Consider the following 24,184-nt stretch of genomic DNA (forward strand, 5'->3'; position numbering starts at 1 on the left):
CACATAAAAGTTGTCTAGATAAAAACACACATACACATACGCATACACAGCATACCCAGTAGTAAACATACACAAATATGTTCACACATACACATACGCATACACAGCATACCCAGTAGTAAACATACACAAATATGTTCACACATACACATACGCATACACAGCATACCCAGTAGTAAACATACACAAATATGTTCACACATACACATACGCATACACAGCATACCCAGTAGTAAACATACACAAATATGTTCACACATACACATACGCATACACAGCATACCCAGTAGTAAACATACACAAATATGTTCACACATACACATACGCATACACAGCATACCCAGTAGTAAACATACACAAATATGTTCACACATACACATACGCATACACAGCATACCCAGTAGTAAACATACACAAATATGTTCACACATACACATACGCATACACAGCATACCCAGTAGTAAACATACACAAATATGTTCACACATACACATACGCATACACAGCATACCCAGTAGTAAACATACACAAATATGTTCACACATACAGCATATGCCTTGTACATACCATTTTTAAAGACAACTTGTTATATGTTTTAGTTATATGACATACAGAATGTTTTTTTTAGAAGTGTGCATTATGGTCAGAGAGGTGGTGGGTGGTGCTATGACCAAGGGAAAGCTTTACATGGTTATTGCAATGTGCTCTTGTTAGTTTTGGACGAGGTTTACTCTTTGCCACCGATCTAAGATCAGATTTCTACTGCCCCAGCCTGATCGCTAAGGGGGTTTGGAAAGGGTGTTGATCCTACATCTGAATATGATTTTGAATATAGGTTTAGTTGTAGATTCTTTTCACTAGAGGGTAATTGAAAAGTTAAAGAATTGAAAATGACTTTTAGAACACACCTTAGAGAGCATGCTGAAGCTATATATGGACACCCCTGCTGTGTACCTTTTATCCACTTCCTGACATAGTAAACCCCAATCCATCTCCAAGTGCCATGCAGAGATGCATTTTTCAAGTCTTTGGTATGGCTTGACCGGGGATCGAACTCCCAACCTTCCAATGTCAGTGAGGGCAAAGCATGATCTTGACAAAGCATGATCTTGACAAAGCATGATCTTGACAAAGCATGTGGTAAAAAAAAGTACCATGAATAGTCTTAACAACACAAGAATAACAATACAATGAACCATATGTTGTTGTTTTTTACAAGAAGCTGCAATGTAAAGGATCATGAATATATTGGTCTTATCATGATTTTATTGTTTTTGCTGGTAGATACTCATCATGAGAGTGGCTGAGAGTGAGTGAGAGGAAGTGTGAACAGAACAACAAATGATTGCGAAACTCAATGTATGCTGTATTAGGCTAGAGTGGGAGGGTGTATGTAGTGTAGTGGGGAGGTGATCATACTCAGTGCATGGCCACTCTATAAGATGCTCATTTGCATTTGCCTCACTCTATCTGACTGATTGAAACTTAACACCAGAGGTAACCGTTCTCTCTCTGTCAAGATTTATTTTGGTTAAGACAAGTTTTGCTTTCTGTGACTGCTCTTTGGGGAGATGGTCGTTTCTGTGAAGGATTTCCACATTTCTCATATCTGGAGGTTTTCTTCCACTACTGTGTGTCTTGTCTTTTCTGCTGACAAGACGACCTGAGGAGTCATACTGTACAACCCACACTAGTGTTTGGTCTTGCTCTGGGAATAAAATCTCTCTGTGTCTCTCATTGTGTGCTGGGACCCCTGGTGCGTGGACCTCGCTCAAGCACTACTTGACTACCTTTTGGAGGATCCTTTTTCAGTTCCTTATATTCTCTGATCGGAGAGATCATGGCTGAGGGTGGTGTCCCGTACCCCTCCGTGTTCATGGTGGATAGCCATGCAGCCTACCCACCGATGCCCCCCAAACCGAGACCTCCTGGTCGGGGTGGTGTGGCCCAAAGCCTGCTGTTCTTGCTGGTTGGTCTGGCTTTGTGTGGCTTGGCCATAGAGGCCTGCTTCATCTACCACCTCTACTCCAAACAGGGATCTGTGAGTATCATCACCATGAGGTGGCTGTCTACCCGTCTCCATCTCTGTTCTGTCTCCCTCAACACCTGAGAGTCTCTCTTCACACATCTCTCTCTCACACATCTAGTAACAACTATGTATTCTTTCTACTGTGTCTACTGTGTGTCTACTTTCATCTCTAACTGTTTTATTTTCCCCAATCTCTTGCTCTCAACCCCACAACGTGTACACTATTCTCGGAAACATCTTTCTTTCATTCCAAAATGAAAGTGAATACATTTTCAGTGTCATTGGTTGATGTGTTCTTTCTCTCTCAAAAATAATCTACAACCCATTTGCATCATCATATGGGAAATAATTACTTGATTTGATTTACCTCGTAGTCGCAGTCGACAAGACTGAAATTATGCAGAATGCACAGTTACATTTAGAAAATACTTTAAAAACCCAAGATACTACATTAAATTAATAAATCATTATTTAAAAAGTCACATTTTGTTTTCCAATCTCTATGTATTTTGTACAATGTAGTAATTTACTGTTGGCTTTTTGCATTTGTTCCTTTCCTCCATTTTATTATGGCATTATCCTGGTTCAGAATAGAGTAATGTGTGGTGATATGTCACTTGGAATATTGGAACCTTGCTACAATTGGTTGTTTTGTTAGACTCTAATTGTGAAATAATTTTCCAAGTCTATAGGGAACAGAAACAAATATGAACTTCCGAGTTACCAGTGCATTATACACCACGATGTAGGTTTTTTGTTGTGTCAATTTTGCTTTACTTACAAACAGGTCTCATGACAACATAGTGAAGTTCTGTCATGGTCAGCAGTTTCTGTCCAAAGTTTGAGTTGGGATTCCCCTTGATATACGCATTTAACAGTTATATTCATTCTTGTACATTTGGCAACAGTTGAGATGGAGAAGTTTATCAGAATTGGCATCATTTCGGAGAATATGAATGTTCCGTGACGTACCTTGCTGGAGCAGGGGCCAGCATTCCGTGTTCCACAGAATTGGTTCGTTGGTCAGGTGTTTGTGGTTATGTTGAGCTTCATGTGACATCATTTCCCCTGACCCAATCTGGTGGGAAGGGTGCAATGGTTTATTGCAAGAGGATAGAGCTAACCTAGTCTCGCTGCATGCACATGTACTGACGGGAAGACGGGGGTGGGGTGGTCTGGGATGGGATAGGTGATCTACTTTGCTTAATTAACAGAAACCATAAGCAGTTCTGTTTATCTTTCCTGCGTATCATCTAATAAAATGTAAAGGTCACATTGCTGAAGGCCCAAAGAACCACTTAAATAGGAACAAATGAACATTCTCACACATGCCTGTACTGTATTACCACAAACCTCTCTGTTCACTATGATGAAATCTCTATTCTCAACTGCAGGTGGAGTCAGGGTCAGCTGGTATGAGTATCCAAGGTATGTCTGAGACTATATCTTCTTCTCTTGTTCAAACACTGTGACAAAATGACAAGGGACTCATTGTCACGCCCTGACCTTAGAGCTTTTTATGTCTCTATTTTGGGTTTGGTCAGGGTATGATTTGGGTGGGCATTCTATGTTCTATTTTCTATGTTTTTGTATTTCTTTGTTTTGGCCGGGTATGGTTCTCAATCAGGGACAGCTATCTATCGTTGTCTCTGATTGGGAACCATACTTAGGTAGCCCTTTTCCCTCCTTTCTGTGTGGGAAGTTGTCTTTGTTTATGGCACTATAGCCCTTAAGCGTCACGGTCATTTTGTATGGTTTATTGTTTTGTTGGCGTCATTTTAAATATTTTTTATTTTTTATTTTTTTATTTCACCTTTATTTAACCAGGTAGGCTAGTTGAGAACAAGTTCTCATTTACAACTGCGACCTGGCCAAGATAAAGCATAGCACTGTGAACAGACAACAACACAAAGTTACACATGGAGTAAACAATAAACAAGTCAATAACACAGTAGAAAAAAAGAAAAAAGAGTCTATATACATTGTGTGCAAAAGGCATGAGGAGGTGCTCTTGTTCTCCATGGACTTTACAGTGTCCCAGATAAATAAAGGAAAAATGTACGCTCACCACGCTGCGCTTTGGTCCAGTTCTTTCGACGGCCATGACACTCATCTCTGGTATTTTGTACACATTTGATAAATGCATTTCTGAATCATTCAATTTCTAAAATGCACATCACATCAACATTAACTTTGTTCCCAAAACAGACCAAGAGGACATTCCGAAGGAGGTTCCCCCAACTTCAAGACCAAACCCTATTGTGTTGCCTTCAAAACCTGTTGCACATCTGACAGGTAAGACCATTACCACCAGGCCATTTATACAACCCTTTATATTAATATTTGGTCATGACAGAAGAGGGTGAAATAGAAGTATGTAGTAGTACATCAGATAGTATGGTGTTTGAAATAGTACATGAAGATAAATTCAAATGAGCTCTTACGACAGAACTTTTCCCACATATTGTCCTGTATTTGTTCTCCAGCTGGACCTCAAGCACCCCATGGAGATGGAGTCATGGTATGGAACATGCAGGCAGAACCAATCCTCCATGAAATGGAGTACAAAGATGGAAAGCTTGTCATCCAGAAGGAAGGCTACTACTACGTCTACTCTAAGATCTTCTTCAGTGAGGTCGATGTTGTGTTCACACACTCGGTCTGCAGAACTACTCCACGGTACCTTGGGAAGGACATTGAACTCCTTAAGTCCAGGAGATATCACCCCAAGTTTGGGAAAATGATGTCCACATCAAACAGCTACCTGGGAGGCGTGTTCCACCTCTTTGAAGATGACTCCATCTTTGTCAAAGTGAAAAATGTCACTCAAGTTCGGATACAACATTCCACAGAGAATGTGTTTGGTATCTATATGATATAATACGGGTTGATGATGAATATACTTTTTTTTAGGTAGCTGGCTGATTATCATTGGTTTAAGGCATAATAATACTGTAGACCAATTTACATGTAATATTGCTACGCAGGGCCTTCCCCCCCATTTTCTTTAAACAAATCCTTGCATCAAGATGCAATTCGATGCGTGGAAAATTTACTGTTGACGAAAAAGCCCCTTTATAATAAAGCCATAATAATGTTTGCCATACACTAGGCTACAGTTGAGCAGAGGCGTTTTTAGGATTTCCACACATGGATTTTTTTTAGCAGGGTAAAATAATCTGCCTTTGAAAAAAGGCATTTCATGCAGTTCTACGTCATTTACATGAAAGACATTGGTTGAATCGTTTTATTACCACACAACTGACTGAAATGGCTGGCTACTCTGACACTGACAAACTGAGATCAATCTGGCCTTGAATTCAAACAAACAATAGCCCAGGCCAATGAAGCGACACACAGATTGTACAATATTAGGAGGCAATATATAAATATACTGTATATCATAGTTTACAGTAGGTTACTAAATAAAATGTTGAGTGGAGGGCCTCCCGCTTGAGGGCCTCCTGGGTGGCGCAGTGGTCTAAGGCACTGTTTCGCAGTGCTAGCTGTGCTAGCTCTGTCGCAGCCCGCCGCAACCGGGAGGCACATGGGGCGGCGCACAATTGGCCCAGCGTCGTCTGGGTTAGGGAGGGTTTGGCTGGTAGGGATATCCTTGTCTCATCGCGCACTAGCGACTCCTGTGACAGGCCGGGTGCAGTGCACACTGACCAGGTCGCTAGGTGTACAGTGTTTCCTCCGATACATTGGTGCGGCTGGCTTCTGGGTTGGATGCGCGCTGTGTCAAGAAGCAATGCGGCTTGGTTGGGTTGTGTTTTGGAGGACGCATGGCTCTCGACCTTCGCCTCTCCCGAGTCCGTACGGGAGTTGCAGTGATGAGACGAGACAGTAACTACTACCAATTGGATACCACGAAATTGGGGTAAAAAAAATCAATGTTGAGTGGCACACTGATTCACCTAATGATGAAGATGAAGCCATAGGCTTCTCCCGGTGGCAAGTTGTGGCAATAGCCTATTCTCATGGTGGCAATAGCCTATCTCAAAAATATTTAGATATTTAGATAATTCGAAATATTGACAAGTAGATATATTCTACATTTTTGAAACAATTTAAGAATACCTGATATTCAGGTAAATTGCATGTAAACCACTGCAGAATGATAAGGTCAAATGTTGGACTATCTTTTTCCCTCTTTGTATACCCTCCATAAAATGACCAAGTAATTAACTAATTTCAGTACCCTCGACATGTTGTATTTCACCTTTTGGTGTTTTATATTTATTTAACATTTTATACAAATGTAAAGTAGTCATTGTCCTCCATATTCTGATAAACAGGACTTATCAACTTCCATATATAGTGAGAAATAAAATAAAATATATGTTTTTTTCTTCTTGGACGCTAACGCTATGCAAGCAGTAGGCTATAGCTGTAACACATACTGGGTATTTTGTATATTCTATCCTGCAAATATTAAAATAAATAAATGTTGAATTTTTTATCTTTCTTAGGATTCTGTGTGAGCATTATTTGTTACTTTAATTGATCCACAAAAATATATGCATGCAGGCATGTAATCACAAACAGACATACAGAGTCATCGTGTAACTAAAGGGCTTCTGTGCTGGAATAGAGTCTAGAGCGTGGCTTCAGTAGCAGCGGATGCTGCACCCACTCAGTTGCATTTTAGACAGTCAGCCTGCGACCACACGAGGTGAAAACCACTTCTCTTTTCACCGTCCCCCATCCCTACCAACCCCCTGCAATACAGTGAAGCATATAATCCCCCCTTATACAGTGTCTTTGCTCCATTTTACTGACATATAGGAAAAATACCTCAGAGGTCTCAAATCAACGGTAATAGATAAGAGTAAGGTATGCGACCTGAGTATATGACAGTATGTGACCTGTGTTCGCATAGAGATTGTTATCTTGATTCTCTGACCTGTTTAACTTGTTTACTGGTGACAGAGGTGATACGACTGCACTGTGCAGGTTTTAGAGCAATGCTAACCACATTTGATCACAACTTTGATATTACTTCCCTACCAAAAGTATCTGACCTCATTGATTGAAAACGCGTAACAAAATGCATTTCCAATGTCTTTCCTAACCGGCTCTGCATTTCGTATTGGATGTGTGTGTTTTGTTTCCATTCTGCAGGGCTCATTTGTAAAAGAGACCTGGATTTCAATATGAATCCCTGTTAAATTAAAAATGTATACCATGCAATCACATGCATTCACAATCACATTATACAAGTACTGTACCTACAGTACCATTCAAAAGTTTGGACACACCTACTCATTCAAGGGTTTTTCTTAATAAAAAAAAACGATTTTCTACATTGTAGAATAATAGTGAATACAACAAAACTATGAAAAAACACATGTGGAATCATTTAGTGACCAAAAAAGTGTTAAACAAATACATTTGAGATTCTTCAAAGTAGCCACCCTTTGCCTTGATGACAGTTTTGCACACTCTTGGCATTCTTTCAACCAGCTTCACCTGGAATGCTTTTCCAACAGTCCAAACTCATCCCAAACCATCTCAATTGGGTTAGGGTTGGGTGATTGTGGAGGCCAGGTCATCTGACGCAGCACTCCATCACTCTCCTTCTTGGTCAAATAGCCCTTACACCCTGGAGGTGTGTTGGGTCATGGTACTGTTAAAAACAAATGATAGTCCCATTAAGCGCAAACCAGATGGGATGGCGTATTGCTGCAGAATACTGTGGTATCCATGCAGGTTAAGTGTTCCTTGAATTCTAAATAAATAACAAACAGAGTCACCAGCAAAGCACCCCAAAACCATCACATCTCCTCCTCCATGCTTCACGGTGGGAACCACACATGCGGAGATCATCCGTTCACCTACTCGGTGTCTCACAAAGACACAGCGGTTGGAACAACAACTAAAAATCTCCAAAGGACAGATTTCCACCGGTCTAATGTCCATTGCGCATGTTTCTTGGCCCAAGCAAGACACTTCTTTTTATATGTGTCCTTTTTCTTTGTAGCAATTTGACGATTAAGGCCTGATTCACGCAGTCTCCTCTTAACAGTTGATGTTGAGATGTGTCTGTTACTTGAACTCTGTGAAGCATTTATTTGGGCTGCAATCTGAGGTGCAGTTAATTGCAAGTTAATTGCACATTTCTGAGGCCGGTAACTCTAATGAACTTATCCTCTGCAGCAGAGGTAACTCTGGGTCTTCCTCTCCTGTGTGGGTCCTCATGAAAGCCAGTTTCATCATAGTGCTTAATGTTTTTTGTGACTGCACTTGAAGAAACTTTCAAAGTTCTTGACATTTTAAGGATTGTCTTAAAGTAACTATTACAGACTACAAAGGGAAGCACAGCCGCGAGCTGCCCAATGACACAAGCCTACCAGACAAGCTAAATTACTTCTGTGCTCGCTTCGAGGCAAGTAACACTGAAGCATGCATGAGAGCATCAGCTGTTCTGGACGACTGTGTGATCACGCTCTCCGTACCCGATGTGAGTAAGACCTTAAAACAGGTCAACATTCACAAGGCCGCAGGGCCAGACGGATTACCAGTATGTGTACTCCGAGCATGCACTGACCGACTGGCAAGTGTGACATTTTCATCCTGTCCCTGACTGAGTCTGTAATACTAACATGTTTCAAGCAGACCACCATAGTCCCTATGCCCAAGAACACTAAGGTAACCTGCGTAAATGACTACTGACCCGTAGCACTCACATCTGGAGCAATGAAGAGCTTTGAAAGGCTGGTCATGGCTCACATCAACACCATCATCCCAGAAACCCTAGACCCACTCCAATTTACATACCTCCCCAACAGATCCACAGATGATACAATCTCTATTACACTCAACACTGCCCTTTCCTACCTGGACAAAAGGAACACCTACATGAGAATGCTATTCATTGACTACAGCTCAGTGTTCAACACCATAGTGCCCACAAAGCTCATCACTAAGCTAAAGACCCTGGGACGAAACACCTCCCTCTGCAACTGGATCCTGGACTTCCTGACGAGCCGCCCCCAGGTGGTAAGGGTAGATAACAACACATCCGCCACGCTGATCCTCAACACGGGGGCCCCTCAGGGGTGCGTGCTCAGTCCCCTCCTGTACTCCCTGTTCACTCATGACTGCATGGCCAGGCACGACTCCAACACCATCATCAAGTTTGCCGATGACACAACAGTGGTAGGCCTGATCACCAACAACGATGAGACAGCCTATAGGGAGGAGGTCAGAGACCTGGCCGTGTGGTGCTAGGACAACAACCTCTCCCTCAATGTGATCAAGACAAAGGAGATGATTGTGGACTACAGGAAAATGAGGAATGAGCACGCCCCCATTCTCATCGATAGAGCTGCAGTGGAGCAGGTTGAGAGCTTCAAGTTCCTTGGTGTCCACATCACCAACAAACTATCATGGTCCAAACATACTAAGACAGTCGTGAAGAGGGCATGACAAAGCCTATTCCCCTCGGGAGACTGAAAAGATCCTCAAAAGGTTCTACAGCTGCACCATTAAGAGCATCCTGACTGGTTGCATCATTACCTGGTATGGCAACTGCTCTGATAAATTCCACATATTCACTTTTAACAAGGCACACCTGTTAATTGAAATGCAATCCAGGTGACTACCTCATTAAGCTGGTTGAGAGAATTCCAAAGCTGTCATCAAGGCAAAGGGTGGCTACTTTGAAGAATCTCAAATCTAAAATATAGTTTGATTTGTTTAACACTTTTTTGGTTACTACATGATTCCATATGTGTTATTTCATAGTTTTGATGTCTTCACTATTATTCTACAATGTAGAAAATAGTAAAAATAAAGAAAAACCCTTGAATGAGTAGGTGTGTTCAAACTTTTGACTGGTACTGTATATGTTCATACAATCACTCATTCACACACTCTCACACTCTCTAGTGCAGCTTTTTTTGTAGTCCTGAGAACATCTTTGTGTCTTTGTCTTGCTCTTTCCTCTCACCTCTGTCCTATTCTAAGAAGCAGCTCTTTGAGGTCTCCCCCGGTGCAGGCGTGTGTTGTATATTAGTAAACTGAAGAGGAAGTGGAAGTGGGGGTTCTGGGTGCTGGCTGGGGGCGATGTAAGCAGCTCAGTATATCTGTTGTTTCTCTGATTCATGGCCTTTCCCTCTCTGGAAGTTTCCAACCCATGTACTGGGGACAAGTACATTTACGAACCAAGTAGGGTGCGTGTGAAGGGGTTTAGATGAGCAGCTAATATGATATTGAACCCATCCCCCTCAGTAATCATCTCTACAATGATCCAAATGTTTGTTTAATCAAACATACTTGTGACACTGTTCTGGTATGAACTTGGCTGGTGTTTCTACAGGTCGAATTTCAATCATAAGAATGTCTAATTCTGTGAACATAAAGTCCGAAATGGCATCACATTCCCTATATAGTGCACTACTTTTGACCATAGGGCTCTGGTCAAAAATAGTGCACTATATATAGGAAATAGGGTGTGATTTGGGACACATACTGACTTAGGCCTCAGTTTAAAACAGCATGTTGAGACATGTCATAATGTTACAGTGTACAGGTGTACGACTGTGTCCATACTTGAGTCATCACCACATCTTCAACCTTCAGTGGTCTAACCAGGAAAGACAGAGATGACTGTATGAGATGCAGTTGGATTTTCCAGTTCTTACTGTTCTTGACTTCTTATCCTGTCCTTAATGGCTCATCTAAGCATGTTGAAAATGTAGGCCTGTAGCAGCCATTTCATTTGAAGTCATCAACCAACCATGAAGTGGAACATTTATGAAGGAATATCTATACAATAGGCCTATAGCAGTTTGAAGAGGAAAACGTTCACATTTGTCTGTTAGTTTTATGGATCATGTGTTTCCTACAACCTTTGGAAATACCTGGGTTGAGAAAGGTCTTGGTTTGAGTAATGTCAGTGAGAAATGTTGTGATACCCCAGAGAATAAATGTGGTCCTACTTAAAAGCTAAACACTGCTCCCTGGTGTCTCCTTCAAATACAACAGCATCTTATTCCAAACCAAACAGAGACTGGATCGTTGTATCCTATTTGTGTTGGCACATATTCCATTTGAGTTAATATGTACAGTAACATTCTGCGCTGTACTGTTTGGGCTGTTTGGGCTGACCCTGTAAAACAACACATTTCACTTCACCTGTCCTGTGAATGTGACAATAAAAAAAATGTTTTTTTGTGTGTGTGTGTGTGGGGGGGGTCCCCCCAACTTTGAACATTTGACTTGAAACTACAGGTGTCTGTCAATAGGACAGCTTCAATGTGCCGAGGCAAAGGTTCTACAAGTGTCTGAAACTCTGTTGGAGGGATGCCACACCATTCTTCCACAAGAAATGCCATCATTTGGTGTTTTGGTGTTGTTTTATTTCCTCACTTACCTATTGTTCACCTAATACCTTTTTTGCACTATTGGTTAGAGCCTGTAAGTAAGCATTTCACTGTACCTGTTGTATTTGGAGCACGTGACAAATAAACTTTTTTTTGATGGTGGTGGTGGTGGAAAACGCTTTCTCAGGCACTGCTCCACACACACACACACACACACACACACACACACACACACACACACACACACACACACACACACACACACACACACACACACACACACACTTTAAACCCCCATATGTACTTTAGGACCCCTCTTTCAAAGTCACTGAGAGCTCTTCTTCTAGCCATGGTAGCCAAAAATAATGGGCAACTGAACATTTTTATACATGACCCTAAGCATGATGGGATGTTTTAATTGCTTACCTAACTCAGGATCCACCTGTGTGGAAGCACCTGCTTTCAATATACTTTGTATCCCTCATTTACTCCAGTGTTTCCTTTATTTTGTCAGTTACCTATACATGCCATGATGAATGTGTTCCACACTGTTAGATATATATGTGAGTATCATTTCACAGTTGGGTTGCATGATTTCATATGCTCTCTCCAGAAACATTGTCACGCGAACTATGAATTCTGGATAATCATATTTGTATGTTTCAATATAATTTTCCATTGACTGGGAGAGACAGAGAGCGTTAGAAAGAAAGAGCATTAGAAAGAATAGAGAGAGAGAGAGATAGAAAGAGAGAGAGAAAGAGAGAGAGAGAGTGATAAGAGCAAATAAACATTTTGAGGAAACTGTCATGATGACGTCTTAGTGCGAGGAAATAAGAAGCAGAGGCAACGCGGACAGCATCCGTACTGAAACACACAAAACACTCTCTCTCTCTCGTGGACTTGCCCATACCTCCTGTCTTTAACCTCACATCTGGCAATGGAAAGTCATCACATTAAGAAACGTGGTCGAGGCTTCCTCATGAAACCTTTCCAAGGAGTGGGTGGACGCAAGTCTCTGATCTCTGTTTACGTGGGACAGCATTCTGGATAAACTCAGAGCGTAATCGGAATCTGTGGTTTTAACAGCTAATGTTACAATGATTAGAAAGATGTAAGGTTATCGTTGAAATGGAGAAAACAAAAAAAATGAAAACCCCAACGACTGGAAAAAATGTGTGTTGTGTCTGGGTTGTGATGAGTCATGCTGTGCTACACAACACTTTCTCTCCCTCCTGCAAGGATATAAGTAGATAATATCACTGATTTGATGTGTTGTGTGATACCTCTGTGACAGTTTACAATATAAGCCAATATAAGATCTTCTTTACTTAGCTCTCAGGCTCTGGAGGGTCTGTTCCTCGACAGCATAGTTAAAGGGAGGGCCCTTGAATGTATTATTCAACCAACGTGTGGGGGACACACTGTAAGGACCTCCTACATTCACTTGATCTCTGGGGTCTCATGGTTAAGTAAGTCACACAACTATGCAGATGTAGGATCTTAATTTGAGCCAGATGGTTACAGCAGGAAAATAATCCATTAGCACCAGGAAATGTGAATTATTATGTGTATTATAATTAATGGACATTTTTGTAGGGGCACAGTGCATTCGGAAAGTATTCAGACCCCTTGACTTTTTTCATATTTTGTTACGTTACAACCTTAAAATTGATTAAATCAAATGTTTTTTCTCATTAATCTACACACAATACCCCATAATGACAAAGCTAAAAAGGGTTTTTAGAAATTTCAGCAAATATATGAATAAATCAGAAATACCTTATTTACATAAGTATCCAGAACCTTTGCTATGAGACTCTCTTCATTCTTCAATGGAAGAAGTTTGGAACCACCAAGGCTCATCCTAGAGCTAGGCTCCAGACCAAACTGAGCAATCGGGGGAGAAGAACCTTCTTCGGGGAGGTGACCAAGAACCCAATGGTCACCCTGACAGAGCTCCAGAGTTCCACTGTGGAGATAGGAGAACCTTCCAGAAGGACAACCATCTCTGCAGCACTCCACCAATCAGGTCTTTATGGTAGAGTGGCCAGACGGAAGCCAATCCCCAGTAAAAGGCACATGACAGCCCACTTGGAGTTTGTCAAAGGGCACCTAATGACTCTTAGACCACGAGAAACAAGAGTGTCTGGTCTGATGAAACCAAGATTTAACTATTTGGCCTGAATGCCAAGCATTACGTCTGGAGGAAACCTGGCACCATCCCTTACGGTGAAGCATGGTGGTGGCAGCATCATGCTGTGGGGATGTTTTTCAGTGGCAGGCACTGGCAAACTAGTCAGGATCGAGAGAAAGACGAACAGAGCAAAGTATAAAGAGATTCATGATGAAAACCTGCTCCAGAGCACTCAGGACCCCAGACTGGGACGAAGGTTCACCTTCCAACAGGACAATGACTCTAAGCACACAGCCAAGACAACGCAGGAGTGGCTTCTGACAAGTCTCTGAATGTACTTGAGTGGCCCAGCCAGAGCTTGTACTTGAATCCGATCGAACGTCTCTGGAGAGACCTGAAAATAGCTGTGCATCGATGCTCTCCATCCAACCTGACAGAGCTTGAGAGGATCTTCAGAGAAGAATAAGATAAACTCCCCAAATACAGGTGTGCCAAGCTTGTACCATCATACCCAAGAAGACTCGAGGCTGTAATCGCTGCCAAAGGTGCTTCAACAAAGTACTGAGTAAAGGGTCTGAATACTTATGTAAATGTGATATTTCCGTTTTTTTCAATTTTATATACATTTGCAAACATTTCTAAAAGCCTGTTTTTGCTTTCTCATTATGGGGTATTGTTTGTAGATGTCACGGTCGTGATAATGGACGGACCAAGGCGCAGCGTGTGTTGAGTTCCACATCTTTATTTGCAGTGAAAACTTAAACAAAAAACAATAAACACACAACGACCGTGAACTATGTGGTGCAGAATGCACTCACACAAAACAATATCCCAACAAACACAGATGGGAAAAAGGGCTACCTAAATATGATCCCCAATTAGAGGCAACAATTACCAGCTGCCTCTAATTGGGAACCATACAAACCACCAACATAGAAATACAAACGCTAGAACCCAGAGGGCTCGCTATTGTTAGGGCGTGACAGTAGATTGATGAGGGGGAAAACAATTTAATCCATTTTAGAATAAGGCTGTAATGTAACAAAATGTGGAAAAAGTCCAGGGGTCTGAATACTTTCTGAATGCACTGTAGATACATTTTTCTTAATGGAAAATCAAGTCTGAAATTTCAGTGTAGAAATGACAAACTTTAGAAGCCTTTTTAAACCTCAAATACACTACAAGTTATTCTGCAAAGGGGGATCAAATCATGATCCTACATATGTAGTTCGATTTGACCCTTATTTCACTGTGTTGGTAATGATTCACATCTGGTGGTTTCACATCTGTTTATAATAGCTCTCACCCCCCACAGCGTTGGCATGACACAATTAGACTTAAATCTATTTGTGCTTTATTTTCATATAATTTCACAACATGTCATGAATTAGTCCACATTTCTGTAATTTTGGCTTCGACAAACAATAGTTGAAGGTGAAATAAAAGCCATATACAAGTCAAATACTGTACTTCATTTATTTGTTTGGAGAAAAAAAAATCCAGTGCTTTCTTAATATAATAGATTGCATTCCTGTTTCCCAGCGGAAGTTCAGTTGTGGAATTCGTAACAACGTACCTTTTTTTCTTGTTTATTTGGCGCTATAAAGTCGGTTTCCATCCAATTTGCTATAGATTTTCATGCTAATATTCTAAAATCTGCTAAAACGATATGTGCATTCCCCCGCCAGGGATGTTTCCATCAAACATACTTTTTTCTATGGGTAAAAGGCTGTGCTTGAGGACGTAGTGCAGATAAAAAATAACTTCTGCCGTTAAATTCCCATGTAGCCTACCGAATGGAAAATGGGTTTCCATCGCATTTTCAACTCTATTGATGGAGTAGGAAATGTGCACTCTGATCTTGGAACATGCGCTCTAGCCAACAGCTCGCAGATACAGTGCGGTAGGCTACCAACATTATGCGGTTATTGGATAAGAGCAATATTATTTGTATTTGTCAAAAGGCAGCCAAGAATCGATCATCATGTCACCAGAAGAAGACCCTCGATATTTATTGGAAAGGAGCATCACCATGCACATTCACCACCCTGTGAAGTTCATCATAATGTATTTAATCTGTAGCCTAATGAACTGCATGCTTTCCCGAGTCGTAGTGGGAGAACCACACCATTTATCATGGCGTGACTCCAAGTTTACTTCGATATAATGGTTATTACATCAATATTTGCGCATAAAGGTGTTTCCACTGCCATTTCTCGCATAACTAATTTTACCGACACAAAAAGATCCCACCTTGTATAGCGTACTTTGTTTTGTCTACATTTGGAAGGTTTACCGAAACATTTTCTGTTTCCATCAGTCCTGTCATTAAATGTTTTACCTGACGTACTTTACTCGTATAAAACGATTGAATGGAAACCTGGTTAGTGACATACATTCATTGTTTATCTCTACATCTCATCCTACAACATACTCAACATGTCCTTCAAAATAGATATAGAAAATAAATAAGAAGAAAATAATAATAAGATAATATTGTAATAAGACATAAATATATTTAAAAAATAATATTTTAAATACAAAGCAATACGCAAATATTAAAGTAATCTTTAAAGATATGTTGATACTGTGCCTTCTCTCAACAACCCTGTGCACATGACTTGATAAGACAATCCCTTCATTCATAGCTTAAAAAAAATATATTTACTGGAAAAACATACTAACTATAATCCTGAGCGATAAAAACAGTGCTACTTCATCCAAGAGAGAAACATGCTAAAGTAACAGTACAACCCATAACCCATGATGACCAATACTTTTAAACATATTTTTCCAACATTACAAGACGCATTATTATATTACATTTTTAAACCCCCTTCCCTGCAGGAGGCCTTTTGCATTTTGGTTGGCCCTCATTGAGAAGGGCCAACCAAAAAAAAATAAGAATTTGTTCTTAACTGACTTGCCGAGTTAAATATAGGTTAAATAAAAATCAAATTAAAAAATCTGTAGAATTCTGGAAATAAAATCCTTGCAGCTCAAAATCAGTTGGAAGGCTAGGTAGAGTATAAAGGAGTGGAATAATCTTCTGTGATGAGCAGGGAGTCGGACTGAATCAGTTTCAGTCAAATACACGGTGTCTCCCACATGATCTTCCCCACTACTCCATCTCTCTGACAGGTGGTGGGATGATGGGTTGATCCCAGTTAACTCCAGATCCCCAGGATCTATTCAATCAACCCCTACCAAATGACTCCCAGATCTAGCCCCCAGCATGTGTCTATGAAGACAGGAGTGTCTATATCCTATAGAATCTACAGATATAATTTTGGACCTATGATACCCAGGTATGTGGCGGTGTAGGTGGTGTTGATCCTGGCTCCAGGGGAGACAGTGACTGTGAGGGTGTCAGAGGCTGCTAGATCCACAGCCCTGCCCAGGAACCCTGTGCTGAGGGAGGTGTTGGTCATCCTTACTTCCAGCAGGACTCTGTTGGGCTTGTTCACTCTCACTATGTGCTGTCCAGACACCTCTGGTGTCTCCAGAGTCACCTGAAGATACAGTAAGTAACAACCATCTTGGTTGATGGTCAGGGATCCGCCCTTTAGGGAGACAAAATTATTTGCCTTGGACTGCGTCTTCCACTTGATCCCACTTCTCGCCACCGAGACATCATTATCTGTGGATGATAAATTGGAAACTGGCATCAATAATGTGACTAGAATTGGAATATAAATGAATTGTGACTATATCTAAAAATTCAAAGAGACTGAACCTTCTAAGAACTCTCACCATCTATACTTGTGGGTTCAAAGGTGAGCATTTGCCATGGCACTCTTTGTGGCTCCAGGGGTATGCTCTGTGAAGACAGAAATAACTCATCATTAGTCACTGATCTCTCTACTCATTGAAGTAATGGTGGGCATCCAAGCAACACGAATCAAATCCTAACAGTAAAACAAAGAAGGGTTGTGGTCAATTCCATTTCAATGGAATATGAATTTCAGTGTACTTCCTGAATTGACTGGAATTTAAATATAATTAACCCCAACCCTAGAACAAAGTATGATCTTCAAACTATCCTTTTTATCTGTGACAGGGTACGAACTACAGCTGTTGTCTATGTTCCCCTGGGGACCCTATTTAGGGAAGCGCAGGCAGGAAGGTATAAAAGCCAATTAGTCAAGTCAATTAACAAAGTAGACCAGACTAGACTAGACTAAGCTGCCATTGCATTGGTGTCACTAGTAAATGGCTTGCGTGGAGGAAATGGTGACTGTGCTTGAACCTGAAAGTGCGGCAAGTGAAGTGCGTGACAATGAATAGAACATTGTGAAATCAAAGAATGGAACAAAATGAGCAAAAATTGTAGTAGAAAACAACGACCGGTCCAATAATGCATTTCTTATTGGACTGAGTTTTTTGGACAAGGAGATTCATTTGGGAAATCCATTAGTAATATTAGTCATATGTGAAGAAAGCAGTGGGAAAGGTGGATTCAATCAAGGTGACTAGAAGTGGCCTTGTTTGTGTTGATGAAGAACAGAATAAATGCCTGCCAAAGGAGTTATAGCTGGAGTCTGTGCATGAGTACCTTAGTCAGAAAATCCCAGGAGTGGTCAGTGCACGTCACCTGACCCATATGGTAAATGGAAGGAAGGAGAAAAGCCTATCGATATTATTGTTGTTTGAGGAGACTCTACCTGAATATGTGAAGATTGGATACAGTATGTGAGGTACGTGGTGAGAGCATTTGTGTCAAACCATTACAGTGTGGAATTTATAAAGGACATGGTTACGTGTCAAATCTTTGCAGATGGGGGAAGTATAGTATTGAAGAATCTGTCAATGGAAAATGTTGCAACTGTGGTGGGGATCATTCTCTGGACTTCCTTGAGTGCCCTGTTAGGGTGAAAGAGGTTGAGGTGCCAAGAATCAGGGCTGGCAGCAGATCTCTTATTGTGGAGGCAGTGAAGAGAGTTGAAGGAGCAAGAGGCCACAGTGTTGAAGATATGGAGGTGGATGCATTCCAACCAGTTGCTAGGGTTTTAAGTCAATTGAGTGATCTGGATACACTCATTGTGAAGAAAGTGGATTTTTGTGGCATTTATAGCCACAGTGACTAAGTGTCTAAGAAGTCCAAGAAGCTGGACATCATTATATCTGCAGCTGAGAAGTTTTTGGGGCTCCAAGACTTCCTGGCAGAAGCACTGCAAGGACTATTGTCGCTAGTAAATGTCCCGCCCTCACAGGGGTCTTTATAGCCTGTGTAGGGACCTGATTGGAATTTTGTTTTTTTTACAGAAAAGCAGGTTGATTTTGTTTAATACATTCATTTTTTGATAGATTGTAAGATATTTGATTTATTTTTAACTGAACTATCCTAATTTTGGTATTTGTTCAAGAGTGCTTTTTGTCCCTGAAGAGAATTTGGAGATGTTGTACTGTATTGGTTCTGAGCACATTAATGTTTGAAGGCAACCATTTTGAGAACCATGCTGACTTTTTGAAGAAGAGTTTGGGGTGAGGTCAAATGTGCTCTGAAGGTATGTTTGTTACATTATCTGTATCAATACTGATATACAGTACCAGTCAAAAGTTTGGACACACCTACTCATTCAAGGGTTGACTATTTTCTACATAGTTTAATAATGGTGAAGACATCAACACTATAAAACATGGAATATGTGGAATCATGTAGCAACCAAAAAAGTGTTAAACATATCAAAATATATTTGAGATTTGAGATTCTTCAAAGTAGCCACCCTTTGCCTTGATGACAGCTTTGCACACTCTTTGCATTCTCTCAACCAGCTTCACCTAGAATGCTTTTACAAGGAGTTCCCACATATGCTGAGCACTTGTTGGCTGCTTTTACTTTACTCTGTGTAGTCTAGTAGCCTAGTGGTTAGAGCGTTGGACTAGTAGAAGGTTGCAAATTCAAACCCCTGAGCTGACAAGGTACAAATCTGTCGTTCTGCCCCTGAACAGGCAGTTAACCCACTGTTCCTAGGCTGTCATTGAAAATAAGAATGTGTTCTTAACTGACTTGCCTAGTTAAATAAAGGTTTTTAAAAAACTCATCCTAAACCATCTCGAATGGGTTGAGGTTGGGTGATTGTGGAGGCCAGGTCACCTGATGCAGCATTCCATCACTCTCTTTCTTGGTCAAGTGGTCCTTACATAGCCTGGAGGTGTGTTGGGTCATTGTCCTGTGGAAAAACAAATTATAGTCCCACTAAGCGCAAACCATATGGGATGTAATGCTGTGGTAGCCATGCAGGTTAAGTGTGCCTTGAATTCTAAATAAATCACTGACAGTGTCACCAGCAAAGCACCCCAACATCATCACACCTCCTCCTCCATGCTTCATGTTGGGAACAACACATGTGGAGATCATCCTTTCACCTACTCTGCATCTCAAAAATACATGGCAGTTGGAACCAAACATCTCAAATTTGGAGTCATCAGACCAAAAGGACAGATTTCCACCGTTCTAATGTCCATTGCTCGTATTTCTTGGCCCAAGCAAGTCTCTACTTCTTATTGGTGTCCTTTAGTAGTGGTTTCTTTGCAGCAATTTCAAAAATGAAGCCCTGATTCACACAGTCTCCTCTGAAGAGTTGATGTGTCTGCTATTTGAACTCTGTGAAGCATTTATTTGGGCTGCAATTTCTGAGGCTGGTAACTCTAATGAACTCATCCTCTGCAGCAGAGGTAACTCTGGGTCTTCCGTTCCTGTGGCTGTCCTCATGAGAGCCAGTTTCATCATAGCGCTTGATGGTTTTTGCGATTGCACTTTAAGAAACGCTTAAAGTTCTTGAAATGTTCCACATTGACTGACCTTTATGTCCTAAAGTAATGATGGACTGTCATTTATCTTTGCTTATTTGAGCTGTTCTTGCCATAATATGGACTTGGTATTCTACCAAATAGCACTATCTTCTGTATATCTTCCATACCTTGTCACAAAACAACTGATTGGCTCAAACGCATCAAGAAGGAAAAAAAATCCACAAATTCACTTTTAACAAGGCACACCTGTTAATGGAAATGCATTGCAGGTGACTACCTCATGAAGCTGGATGAGTGAATGCCAAGAGTGTGCAAAGCTGTCATCAAGGCAAAGGGTGGCTACTTTGAAGAATCTCAAATCTAAAATATATTTAGATTTGTTTAACACTTTTTTGGTTACTGCATGATTCCATATGTGTTATTTCATAGTTTTGATGTCTTCACTATTATTCTACAATGTGGAAAATAGACTAAATAAACAAAAACCCTGAGTAGGTGTGTCCAAACTTTTGACTGGTACTGTATGTGACAATATTAAAAATGTTCTATTGTTCTGTGCTGCCACTGCAATAGTGGATACATTTTTTAGTTGGCTGTGTTTGGAGAGGCATTGGGAGAGCAACCAGTATAGTGACTCAGACCTCCATTAAGGTGATCGTTTATTCTGCGTTTTATATTTCAGTGAAATATTTACTGTTTATTTATAGTGTCCAACAAGAAAACCTAAACCTCTAAGCTTAACAATAAAAAAAAGATATCTGCCTTTCTACTGTTTTCCTTCAGTGGGCATGGTAGAACCTGTAGTTATGTCTAGATGTTACATATCCCTACAGAGTTTGCTGTCACTTATACAGATATAACAGTAAGTACAGTTATTTTAACAGTAATGTTCCATATAGGGCAGGGATGTGCAACTTTGATGGGGAAGGGGGCCACACACTATCTGACCTCATCATGATGGGCTGCAGTGGCTCGCAGGTCTGCATACCCACACCCATATCCACACATGCAGTCAGAGCTGGCCCTACCCTTTTGGGGGCCTTAAGTGACATTTTATTGTCTGATTGCTGACATTCTCTTTACCTGTCTAGAAGTGAGAGTGTACCGTGTGAGTGCTCAGTTGGGGAATCCATCTTTTAATTAAATTGGAGGGGATGGGGTTAGCATCAAACGATTGGACATAATACTTTCTTGTGCACTGCTCAGTGACGCAAACAATAACGTTTCCATCAGAAACGATTACGGATACCATCCAACACGGGACACATGCTGCTAAAACATGTACCACAACGTTTCCATCAGAAACGATTACGGATACCATCCAACACCGGAAACATGCTGCTAAAACATGTACCACAACGGGTCGGGCGATTCCTCACAAGCTCTATGGAATGCCCTGAGAACCGGCTTATTGATACATTAAATAATAATAAAGGTGTCTGGATTTGGGCTAGATGTTGCATGCCTATCACATTTAGGAATGAATTTCAACTAGTTGCCTCCATTAACACTTACTAATGGAGTATGCCACACGTTCATGATCGAAAAACAGAGATTGAAATCTGATTTCAGAGAAGGAAAATCTGCACAGTGGCATTTCCCTGCATGTGGATGTGATGTTATGACATGTCACCTTTCCCTGCAGTGCGGTGATGCTGGTGGTTGAGCCCTCTACTGTCTGAGAGCCTGGAGGATGATAAGTCAGACAGAGAAAGCGAGACTGACGAGGTATGGCCTAGCCTAGGCTCAGGTCCCTTCCAAGATGCATTCAAAATGATCTATTGGCGGGTTTCCAAAACTTGGTCCGGGGTCCTCCCACAGGTACACGTTTTGGTTTTTGCCCTAGCACCACAGCTTATTCAAATAATCAAGCCTTGAGTATTTGAAACAGCTGTGTAGTAGCAAAAACCAAAACGTGTACCCCAGGGAGACCCCAGGACTGAGTTTTAGGAAACCCTGGTCTATTGTATATCCTATTGGCAGGTCATGTATATGATGATGATGATATATGATGATGTATATGATGATGATATATGATATGATATATGATGATGATGTATATGATATATATAATCATGTATATGATGATGATGATGTTATGAATACTCTCTGTCTTGGAGTGGGCAAAAATGAACAAATCGTTTGCATGGGACATGTTAAAACTTGTTTAGAGGTTGGAAACATGTTGAAACCCGTCTTGTGGTTAGCTTACCAGAGATGAGTCTGCTGTGGGTTTTGGAGCTGAAACTATTTCTGGCAGAGGCTGGGGGAGGGAGATGGGAAATATCATGATGATTGTCCTATCAGTAACTTGTAAGTAACAACAATTTGCCTGAGAAAGACATTTGTATTCAGCTCTACTCTAGCCTTTATGAAACAGTATTAATATGATATACACAGTGATCATTCAGTAGCACACACCCAGCCCTTTCATATTGGAGAACAGGGTTCTGATGGCACCAGTGCTAAACCACACATAGTGATGCGTTTCCCCCACCAGCTGTGATGCTACTGAAACCACTTCAGAGGCTCGTACTCAACAGGTGCAACAGGCAGGTGTTACCACAGCTACAATACACCGCTCTATTGACACACATTGATCCAACTTCAAGATCTCATCTTAGTTTTACACAAAGTGAGCTACAATACATATCTCAGATTTAATTCAACTTGATTTCACTAACTATGTCCCTCCCTAAATTGTGATGGTCAGGGACTCTTTTTTAATAAAAAACTAGCAACAGCATTACATAGTTAACACACACCAGAGAGTGTGTAAGTGTGTGTCTATGCAGGTTAGCAGTCTTACCAGTGCGTGTGGCCTGGTGATGACGAGTAGGGTGATGGAGACCACGTGGCTGACGGTGAGGAGACCGACCCAGAGAAGGAGTCCACTGACCAGGCGCCGCTGGCTCCCTGGACCCCCGGGCTATGATGGTGGTAGTTCTCTGAAACCTCACAGCGATCCATTGACTGCTGCGGCATCATCAATCTGCAACGTCCGGCCGTGGGGGGGCTCGCGTAGAGCAACCTCAGTCCCCTGAGATGCAGCAGAGGGCGTGCAGGAAGAGAGAGAGATGGAGCCGCTGTGTGTGTTTGTCCTCTTGGCTTCCTCTGCTGTGAAACCTCAGAACACTGCTGTGTGTGTGTTGCGTCTGTATCCGACGAGGACGTCTTTATGTCTGTGTTCTGCTCTGTGTTCCTCTGTAGCTGTCCAGGACAGGAGGCAGGTCGGCCTGGTACTTTCCTGAGTGACTGAAGGAAAACAAAGATAACTCTTCACGTAGTGTAATGGCCCTCCTACTATTCACACTAGTCTCATAGAGAAAGAGGAACACCACTCACAACCAATGAGAAAACGAGGGCGTGATAAACATTGACCTTTAAGTGAAAATGAGTCATTCACATCCTTCCCCTAAATAGATTTTACAATGTGATTTGTCAGCTACTACTATGAACCAAATCGAACCCATAGATTTTGATAGTGTTTTGGCACCATTCAATGTGAGTCCATTCACTTTTCTGATGTGTCAGTGTGTGATTTGCTTTCTTTTTCTATTCTCTTCCTCTTTCTCTTTCTGTGCGAAAGTACTGTAGTAAAATACAGGTCATGTCAACATATTCAAACCCCACTCTTCAGTACATTAATATGATAACATGTCACAAGGTCGTGTTTCAAATGTTTGCATCTCTAAAATCTCCCAGTCTCAGCTGCATGTCAGGCTGTGCTGTGCACCTCTTATGGTTTCACTTTGGTTACTTGTGGCTGACCTGGGAAAAGTTTCCGGACCACACAACAGGGTTAAGGTGTCAATCTTGGTATTTGAGTACACTGACCTGGTTAGTGATGACAAAGGCCAAAACAACACCTACACATATGATGATTAGATCGACATTATGGAACAAAAACACTTCCCTAAGTGGAAGTTGGAT

At 41.3% G+C, this 24,184-nt stretch overlaps 1 protein-coding gene and 1 long non-coding RNA gene across 2 annotated transcripts; one reads left to right on the plus strand and one right to left on the minus strand.

The window, feature by feature from the left end:
• The first annotated feature begins 1,417 nt into the window (after nt 1-1,417).
• Nucleotides 1,418-5,699, plus strand: tnfsf14 (TNF superfamily member 14). Its single transcript, XM_024390546.2, has 4 exons — nt 1,418-2,041; nt 3,424-3,457; nt 4,238-4,324; nt 4,516-5,699. The coding sequence occupies exons 1-4, from the start codon at nt 1,841-1,843 to the stop codon at nt 4,908-4,910; spliced, it is 717 nt and encodes a 238-aa protein (XP_024246314.2). The 5' UTR covers nt 1,418-1,840; the 3' UTR covers nt 4,911-5,699.
• An 8,915-nt stretch (nt 5,700-14,614) lies between these two features.
• On the minus strand, nt 14,615-23,261 carry LOC121841136. The gene is made up of 4 exons (XR_006080148.1): nt 23,061-23,261; nt 22,464-22,514; nt 17,249-17,315; nt 14,615-17,135 (listed from the first exon to the last, which is right to left on the minus strand). It is a non-coding gene; the product is annotated as an uncharacterized LOC121841136 (long non-coding RNA).
• Nucleotides 23,262-24,184: the final 923 nt, after the last annotated feature.

This window comes from Oncorhynchus tshawytscha, linkage group LG27, assembly GCF_018296145.1.
Source record: "Oncorhynchus tshawytscha isolate Ot180627B linkage group LG27, Otsh_v2.0, whole genome shotgun sequence".
In the NCBI taxonomy this organism is placed as follows: domain Eukaryota; kingdom Metazoa; phylum Chordata; class Actinopteri; order Salmoniformes; family Salmonidae; genus Oncorhynchus; species Oncorhynchus tshawytscha.